Source organism: Vigna unguiculata, chromosome 1 (genome assembly GCF_004118075.2).
Source record: "Vigna unguiculata cultivar IT97K-499-35 chromosome 1, ASM411807v1, whole genome shotgun sequence".
Lineage (NCBI taxonomy): Eukaryota > Viridiplantae > Streptophyta > Magnoliopsida > Fabales > Fabaceae > Vigna > Vigna unguiculata.
Window position 1 is genome coordinate 1,873,925 of NC_040279.1, and position 9,072 is coordinate 1,882,996.

General features: G+C 32.0%; 2 protein-coding genes across 3 annotated transcripts; both read right to left on the reverse strand.

Moving 5' to 3' along the window:
- Positions 1-739: 739 nt before the first annotated feature.
- LOC114191789 lies at positions 740-3,650 on the reverse strand. 2 transcript variants are annotated; one of them, XM_028081185.1, is made up of 3 exons: positions 3,513-3,650; positions 1,070-1,276; positions 740-985 (listed from the first exon to the last, which is right to left on the reverse strand). In XM_028081185.1, the coding sequence occupies exons 2-3, from the start codon at positions 1,256-1,258 to the stop codon at positions 890-892; spliced, it is 285 nt and encodes a 94-aa protein (XP_027936986.1). In that variant the 5' UTR covers positions 1,259-1,276; positions 3,513-3,650; the 3' UTR covers positions 740-889. The 2 variants fall into 2 exon arrangements, with proteins under 2 accessions (XP_027936986.1, XP_027936994.1); XM_028081193.1 differs by having other exon boundaries at positions 1,070-1,293.
- Positions 3,651-5,348: 1,698 nt separating this feature from the next.
- LOC114191780 (protein MAINTENANCE OF PSII UNDER HIGH LIGHT 1) lies at positions 5,349-8,837 on the reverse strand. Its single transcript, XM_028081174.1, has 3 exons — positions 8,476-8,837; positions 6,938-7,075; positions 5,349-5,977 (listed from the first exon to the last, which is right to left on the reverse strand). Exons 1-3 carry the CDS (start codon positions 8,644-8,646, stop codon positions 5,606-5,608), a joined length of 681 nt encoding a protein of 226 aa, XP_027936975.1. The 5' UTR covers positions 8,647-8,837; the 3' UTR covers positions 5,349-5,605.
- Positions 8,838-9,072: the final 235 nt, after the last annotated feature.

The following is a 9,072-nucleotide window of genomic DNA, read 5'->3' on the forward strand; positions in this document are numbered from 1 at the left end:
CATGGGAGTGTAGAAAAAAAAAATATTTTAATCTATTTTTTAATTTATTTTTAACCAACTATTTCGATCATCCTTAAATTATCTATCGTAATTTAATGATATAATAAACAAATAGTAGTAATTGAATATGTGAATAAAAAAAGTAAATTAAAAAAATGGTCAGCCTTATTCCGCAGTTTACCATAAGGCCGGCCGTCAACCTCAAGAACCTCATTATTACTTTTTGTCACTTCACCTTCATTTTAGAAAGTAAAATACCATAACAAACTAATAAATGGCTGATGATAGGGTAGGAAAGAAAACCCTATCACAAGCATTGGGGTTTGAGCCACCCACACATTGTTTGAGGCATGTGTTTCTTTCTTTTCAATTCTTGAAATAAAGGTTTCAAGTGAACGAATATGCTCAATGTGTGTTCTTGAGTGCAGCAGAGCATCTTCATCTGCTTACAGAAATATTGTATTCAAGATTTGGTGCAGTGGCAAACATGACAGTTACTTTGACTTGAAAACAAAATGTCTTCAAGTTTTGGTGCAAAATATTTCCAAATCAGCTACATAATTCAACAATGAAAAACACTGACATCAGCCTCGTATTAATTCAAGTTTATTAGAAATAAGAATTTTTTCGTTGGTTTCACTTACTATTTAACAAATGTCTTTCCTAATTTCAAAATTATGAATAAATTTTACAAGTGGTCAATAGTAGGATGTGTCAAAAAATGTGCTGTGAATACTCCTTTGGTTAAACAAATTACTCATAAAAATAACCCATGAATGAATGGAGTTTCACAAACAAAATTTTGTTACAAACAGTTTTTATCTATTTATTGAAATCCTAATAAAAATATATATAGGGTGGTATTATAGCAACATGCCTCAGTTAAAATCTAGTCCTGTACAGTTGTCCTAAGAGGTAGAGAACTTTCTACTTCTTTGGAAGCATTGGAGTGCCCTTCTGTAACAGCCTTTGACAAACCAAACATCTGAAATTGATCCAAAACCACTCTTTATCAGCAAATGAGAAAGGTGACGGGAATTATTTTTATCAATAAATTTCAGGCACCCACCTTTTGAATTGTTTTCTTAAAGCAACTTTTGTGTTCATCCACAGAAGCACTTAAAAACTCGTCAATGTGTTCCTTCAAATCTTCCAAGAAAGCAGCTTCTTCATTCTTCTTCTTTCGACAAGAAGAAACAACCGGAGTAGTTGCTGCGGAAGAGGACTGCTTTTCTGGTTGGATTTTCTGGGTGTCCATGCTCTCCAAGACTGATAGCTGAAACAATTTACACACTAACAAAATCATCGTCAGGAAATTTAGTAAATCATTATTATCCCACACATGCACTGTGCTATCATTATCAAAATATTAAATTGCAATAATAAATTGGATTTAACTCATTCTAGTGAGGAACCTTAAAATTATAGAGAACTAAAAGGCAATGGTCGAGAATTTGAAATTATATGCAATACTCTAGAAAACATAAGAGAGAATGTTATCTCTAAGCCATTTAGAATGACTGCAAGTAACCCTGCAGGAAAAGAGAACAGTCAAATAAAACCAAACACAAACTCATATGAAACTAGAGCTTTTTTCAACGATTTATTGAAATTTGAGGCAAACACTAACTAATAGTTGTTGATTCTTGAATGCATCAAAGTCTCTGCAACCAGGAGGTCAAAAGTTTAATCCTTGCTACCACCCCTGCCCCAGTTTACAGGCAAGGGAAAATAATTAAATGCAAAACCACTAAACTCGCGTACAATCCTTTACCTCCCTATAGTGAGTCTTACACACAGATCCTTTCCCACCCTAGCTAACCAACTGTGACTGTTTACCCTCCTCGTCTCTAGCTTTTATCTTCCTACCCTTTCTAATTTATACTTTCAATATTAGGTCCATCATTGCTTTGTACCACATCACATGTCCTCGTGATTTTGGTTGGCCATTTAAATTCTTTGGCCCTATTGCCATGTCAGGTACAAATTATTCATGAACTTGACATAAAAATTTGTTGTTTAAGAGGAAGCAGTTATTGGCAGGAACAAGTTTGGCTTGCTAAAATTAATATTTCATAGGAATTTGATGCAATTGGAAACTGAAAACCACAAACTGTTCGAAAAAATATTAGTACATTTATAAAATTTAATTTAAAAAAAAAAAATGCTTAGTGCAGATTGGTTTCAAAATTATTTGCAAAAAAGCAATGAAAATGGTAATAGATAAAGCAAGAAACAAAGAACATCATCACAATTTTCAAACAGCCTCTTGCAGAAAACACCAAATCTACACAATAAAAGAGAAATACATGAAAAACTTTCTTACCTAGACAAATCACAACATCCAAAGAAGAATTTCTGAATAATGTTACAAACCGATCAAATACAAAACCAGACCAAGATTTCTGAATAAAACTGACATTAAATTTAAAGGAACCAAAATCCTAAAGTTTCCATGCTTAAAATTCCTATGTCAGCTTTCTGAAGAAATAAAGTGTGCATGATTCTATTAGCACATCAACTGATGGTAGCAACTAAAATTTTATTGCTGACGGAAGAATAACCCTGTGCAATTATGCAGAACATGTCTGAGAATAACCCCATTGCAGTAAGGCATGCACTAAGTAAAAATTAAAAGTTAAAAGCCTTGTGTATTGTTTGTTTGATTTCCAGAGAAAAACTCGGTAAGAGTCCAAATTCACCTAAATAATCACGACTTCAAAGTTGATTCAGAGACTCAAACCAAAAACTTGGCAATGTATAGATTATTTTAAGGCTTAAATAACATGGCCCTCCATAAAAAGAATTCTAGTTTTGGTTCTTGATAAAAAGTTTATTTCTAGTACCCGGTTGCAGACATTCGCCAAGTGATTGCAAGAGTGAGCAACCAAGGTCTGGTTCTTAGACCACCATGAAATCAGATCCAGGCCAAGGTAAAATATGTAATTTACTTGAAAAAAGGTCTTGTTAAGTTGTTACTCTTGCAATTTGATTTAATAATCAGAACTAACAAGAGAAACATGGCCCTAACTGATTTGACAACTGAGCAGAACATTTAGAACATGGCCAACAGCATTGTTAGCAGCAAACAGGAACAAAGTGATAATAGAAGGGTCAGTGTGCGATTCTTCACAAGTAATAATAGACTGGTATTTAAGGAATATGAACAGAGAAACTTAAACAATCACTCCAATTCACATTCAAGTTTTTTTTTTCTTTTGCATTTGTATCTTGGTGATAAACTAATAATGAGAAAGCTAATAATACAGAGTTTACATTTAGTTAAAATTAGGACAATTCAAAAGTATCTTCAAGTAATAATTTTCATTTGTTCATCCAAATTCATAATTACATATTCAAATTCATAAACATACTATTCAGTTTTTCATCCAAAGGTAGTCTTAACATTATTCTGGGATGCAAATGAGTGGTGATTTCCAGTGTTTCTGTTATGCATTACATTGAAAGAGTTGAGCGAAACGAAAAAGAAAAAAATAGTAACCAAATCAAACCTGCGGTGGAGTCGACGGAGGTCCGGCAAGAGGTAAGATCGCGGTGGAGTCGGCGGTCCGACGAAGAAGGAATCCAATAAGATGCAGCTCTTAGGATTTGGGAAAGGGTTCGAAAGAAGAGGCACGCGTTTGGTAATGCAAAATATATTTTCTTATAATAAAACTTTATTTTATATATAATTCTTAATCTGTCTATAACAATATAATATACAAATAGATTTACTATGTCCACATTTCAAAATTTTAATTTTATCCTTTAAAATATAATTATTTATCAAATTTTTGAAAATTGATCATTATTTATAATAATATATAAAGATGATTCCTTCTTTTGTGTTCATATTTCAAAATACCAATTTTACCCTTTAAAATGTAATTATTTATAAAATTTTTGAAAATTAACCGTTACTTTTACAAACTTTTTTATAAAATCGTCTATTTTTATTCTTCTTTTTTCCTCTATCTATCAAAAGTTATTCTCTCATCTTTTCTAATAAATTTTACTTTATTTTTAATTATTACATTATATATTATTTTATATATTATAACTTAACATTACATTATCGTCACTTACTAATACTAGCGTAAACACAGGCGTTATCGTGCATGTGTGTACGAATTTTTTGAATTATATTAATAATTGATGATATTGTAATGTTATTAAGTTAATGAACAAAATAAAAGTATATTTATAAAAATTAAAGTGAAATGTATGGAGAAAATATGAGAAAAATAATTGTTGATGAATAGTAAGAGAAAAAAGAAGAAAGAGATAAGTAAATAGTTCTATAAAAACTTGTAAAAGTAACCGTTAATTTTTAAAAATTTAATAAATAATTAAATTGTAAAGGGTAAAGTTAGAATTACGAAATGTGGACACAAAAGAGGGAGTCCCCTTATATATAGTTATAGATAATATCACGTATATTTAAAAAATGTGTACACACATGCGCAACAACGTTGTGTGTACACTAGTTTTTATAAATTTTTTAATCATCTATTTATGTTTCTTCTTTTTTTTTCTATTTATCAACCGTTATTCTCTCCTTTTTTTTATATATTCCATTTTATTTTATATATTAATTTAATAACATTACAATATTATCATCTACTAATATAATATCATATATATGTAAAAAATTATATAAACATACACTATCGTACCTGTGTTTATGCTAGTAATTCTATAACATTAATATAGAAATTTTCTTTTTATAAGTATTTTTTATATTTTTATAATTTAAATTCCTTTTTTTTTTTTACTTTCCATTCTAATAAAAACCATGAGTTTAAACCGTTTTTAATCTCAAATAAAATTACGATTTTTTTGTCTTTCAATTTTTTTTTTAATTTATCATCAAATTTCATTGTTTTTTACTTATTATTTTAACTTTTGTAAATACTTCTTTCGCTCCTTATAAATAGTTTATGTTTAACTTCAACAGCATGCTTTTTAAAAAGAAAATTTTTAAATAAATAATACATTTTATACAGAAATAAATATTAAAAATCCACTTAGCAACCAAAATCAGTGGCTAAAGTTACATTTTTTTCACATATTAAAAGTTAAAGATGTTGTTATCAATCAGTGTAGTGACTGATATTTTGTGACAAAAATGAATTGCTAATTTACAAAAGTTTTTCATTCCCTACTTCAATCTCTAATAGGACCTTATGAATTTGATCACACTTAAATTAGTCGCTAGTTAAACTGTGGCACACACAACAATATTTTCCAATCATTTTGCTCTTGAGCATGTAACTAACATATGCCTAAGTGAACAAATGAATAAGGATCTTAAATATGCCTCCAAAAAAAACTAAGGAACCAACAAATCATTCAAAATTTCTAATTTGGTTTTCATATTTTGAGGAGTATATAAAACTGAAACTATATCATCATCACTTTCCCCAGCAAAGGATAAACACACTCAGTAAGAAGAAACACTAGCATACCAAGAATGATGTTTAGCAGAAACATTTGCATCCATTAATCTTTAGAGTTATATATGTATACACTGGCTCATACTATTGACACAAAAATAAATTCTTTGATGTGTCTTTGTAGCAAAAGTGGCAACCATCTGATACACCTATGATTGAATGTTCACATCTGGGGTCTCAGGCTGGATTTGAGCTTCAACCTGAACCTGGGAAAGATCGGGGGCCGCCGAGTCTGGTTGAACGGCCAACGATGGCTCTGCCTCTGCCTCGCTACGCACGGACACTTCAGTAATCTCCGGCGGCTTGAACTTGTTGATGTAGTAGGTAAGTGATGGCCCTGTGTATTCAGTTGGCTGGATCTGAGGAGGAGCATTCTTACCAACTTGTAGGAGTATTGAGGATGCTGCAGCAACTGAGATCAGGGCAAGGCCTGCAACAATTGCTGCAGTGTTCTCAGCTCCATCAGAAGAAGAGCCAGCAGTTCCTGAACTTATAGCACTTTCTGCCACATAAACTGCTGGCTGAAAAGATCACAAGGTGTTCGACAATTTGAATCATCAAATTTCTCTTTGTTTTCAAGTTTTGAACAAGCAAGCTTATGCAGACGTGTGTTAGAGATCTCACATAAATTACGGATGTGGTTCAAATATGCAGACATGTGTTAAAGATCTCACATAAGTGATAAATTACTGATGTGGTTCAAATATGTAGACGTGTGTTAGAGATCTCACATAAATTACTGATGTGATTCAAATATGTAGACATGTGTTAGAGATCTCACATAAATTACCGATGTGGTTCAAATATGCAGACGTGTGTTAGAGATCTCACACCAATTACTGATGTGATTAAAATAGTCTTGTACAATATAAGTATGGCCGAATCCCTTCCAAATAAAGATAGTGGAAGGCACAAAAGTCCAAAGCAAGCTCGCCGAAATCGAGTTGGTCCACTCAAAGGCTTCCCATTCACTCAAATAATTCTAAACCTAAATCATTCTTATGAGAATAATTAGGTTTATAAGTATTTAAGTATTGGTAAAGCCTTTTATTTTAGTAGGCTAAGTAGATCTTGGCCTACTCACTTTGGACCATTATGTCTTCTAATATCTTGAAGGGTATTCTACCATATATGTTTGAAATATGTATAACTGAATATAATTATCACTTTACAAGTTAGTTTTTGAGGTTGAGTTTCACTTGAACTCAAATTCTAAAAACATGAATTCTTCAATTTGACACAAGCTACCAACACCAATGACTAGCCTCACAATTCATGTATAACACATGTATGCATGTTTGCCCAAATAATAGTCCCTTATGGGTTATCATGTTACCAATGTTTGCTACTCATTTTCATGCTTACAAAATGAACATTAAACTTCAACAAATTAAAGAATAATACTATACTACATAAAAAGTCCAAGGGAACATGGTAAAACATTGCATGCCTTTAATAAGTTAAAAAAGATCAATACTAACCTCAACTGAATAAATGTTTGTCTGCCCAGCAGTGTCCTTCTCAACATATCCGGTCCAACCCGGCCGACGGCGTGGTGGGAAAGTACCGACTACCTTTGTCTTCTCACCGGCTAACCATTCCACACTGACCTTCCCAACCTAAATCACCACCAACAGAGGATTGATTCCTTTGTCTGTGAATAATGCAGAAGCTAAACACACATGGATGATAATGATACAGCACTCATCTGTTGTTAATGCATGAATATATGGAGGATATTTCAATTACGAAGCCTGGCCAGAGATAATATGGTATAATAATTGGAAACACACTAAAGATTAGGTGAAACTGAAATGGTTCAAACAATGACATAAAGAGGACTTGCAAATTATCCTTAGTATTATTGCATACATAATATCTTTCAATTCTGCTAATTACCCTGAAACAGTGGTTTTTGAGACACAGCTTTTATGAAATACCTAACTCACACCCTCCTTTTTTTTCACAGAATTTGCATTGAGCACAAAAACAAAATTCTTCTAACTAAAGAACAAACTGTTGGAACTATGTTTTAACATACAAAAAGGATAAGAACACAACATCCAGGTTGTAAGCTATAAAATAAATGTCAATCACAAAACAACAGATTGCACAAAACAAAAATATGAATATTAAAAACTTTGAAGCTAACTTAACTTAATGCACAATGTAAGTGGGGTGTTCCTTGCATAGATCTAATGATAATGATCCTTTTCCTAATCATTCCATTCACAACAACAAATTATGATAACATTTCTCAAAGAACCTTAAATTGACCAGAAGTCCATCTCTCAGCTGAAAACCATTACATGGAGTACACTAATAGAGATTGTTAGGTTTTTCGAGGAGAGACATTTGGAAGATTCGACACCAATAAGACATGAACAAACCCATATAAAAAACCACAACACCACTCTCAACCAAAAACCTTAATACAATGGTTTTATGGATTTTTCTACTTCCATGTTACTCATTTTTACCCAATATGAGACTTCCACCTTATCTTGAATTACTAACCGATATTTTATCGTATTACACACACCAAGCTTCCTTTTTCCATTCAACATTAACCTCTTTAATTGTTAGATTCTTGAGACATAAAGAGATTTGGCACCAATAAATTGTAAACAAACCCATAGATAAGAGATTCAACAATGAGTTTGTGGTGTTTTTGCTTCTATTATCTATCATTATTATCTATCCAATGTGGGAATTCTAAGTCAACTTGAATTCCTAACAGTTATGACCCTTAAATTGATCAAAACAAATGAGCACAAGTCAAATTCTTCTTCTCCCAACTTCTTCCAAGGGATCTATATAGAGAACAACAATGTGCCAAGACAACATGTAAATGTGTAAATGTAACTACAAAACTAAAGAAACTTAATTTTCATTATTCCATTCCCAAATTTTTCAGTATCATATTTTTCCTCAGTCACCAAAAGGGCACAAGAAACAAAACGAATGGATCAAAACATCTCAGAAACTCAAAACCGATTAAGAAAGCTAAAGAACTCACTTCCTTATCCGGGGCACATTCTTCCTCATTGCAGTCAGAGTCATCAGAGTCAGCTCTAACAGTGAACAAACCAAACCTTCTCTTACTGGTTTTGGGGTGCTTCAAGGAGAATCTTCTGGAAGAAAAGGCACAGCTATTGGCTGCTAAAGTTGCATGAAATGCACAAGCCATTATTGGGAACTAAAATTGAAGTTCAAACCAAAATGGTCTCAAGAGAAAAACAAAAACAACAAAAGGGTTCTTAGAAATTTAGGATTTTGAAGAAAATCTTGGGGTTATGGTTTAGTGGAGTGGGTGAAACAGAAGAGAATTTTGTGTGTTGTGGATTGGTGTTTCGTGGTTGAGTTTAAGCCTTGAAGGGACACAATTTGATTGGGATATGCCATGTGTGGACACATGGAAAGTACTTGTGTTGTTGGGAAAATATCTGATGGAAACAGTTCCAGCTCAGAAAATTTGTTCTTGTAAAACAATTAGTTAAAAAGTTTTTTTTTTAATTTTTAAGTAATTTGTACATCAACAAAAAATAATATATATAGTTGTTTATGGCATGATAAAATGTATACTTTTAATTAAAAATGGTTTTTTTTATCTCGT

What these genes read in the sequence shown, in the direction of transcription:
- LOC114191780 (XM_028081174.1), bottom strand. Translation starts at nt 8,646, where the DNA reads ATGGCTTGTGCATTTCATGCAACTTTAGCAGCCAATAGCTGTGCCTTT. An exon ending in AATGTGCCCCGGATAAGGAA is followed by an intron (nt 7,076 to 8,475) that starts GTGAGTTCTTTA and finishes GTGGTGATTTAG; the next exon opens with GTTGGGAAGGTCAGTGTGGA. An exon ending in CAAACATTTATTCAGTTGAG is followed by an intron (nt 5,978 to 6,937) that starts GTTAGTATTGAT and finishes TGATCTTTTCAG; the next exon opens with CCAGCAGTTTATGTGGCAGA.
- LOC114191789 (XM_028081185.1), bottom strand. Translation starts at nt 1,258, where the DNA reads ATGGACACCCAGAAAATCCAACCAGAAAAGCAGTCCTCTTCCGCAGCA. An exon ending in TTAAGAAAACAATTCAAAAG is followed by an intron (nt 986 to 1,069) that starts GTGGGTGCCTGA and finishes GATCAATTTCAG; the next exon opens with ATGTTTGGTTTGTCAAAGGC.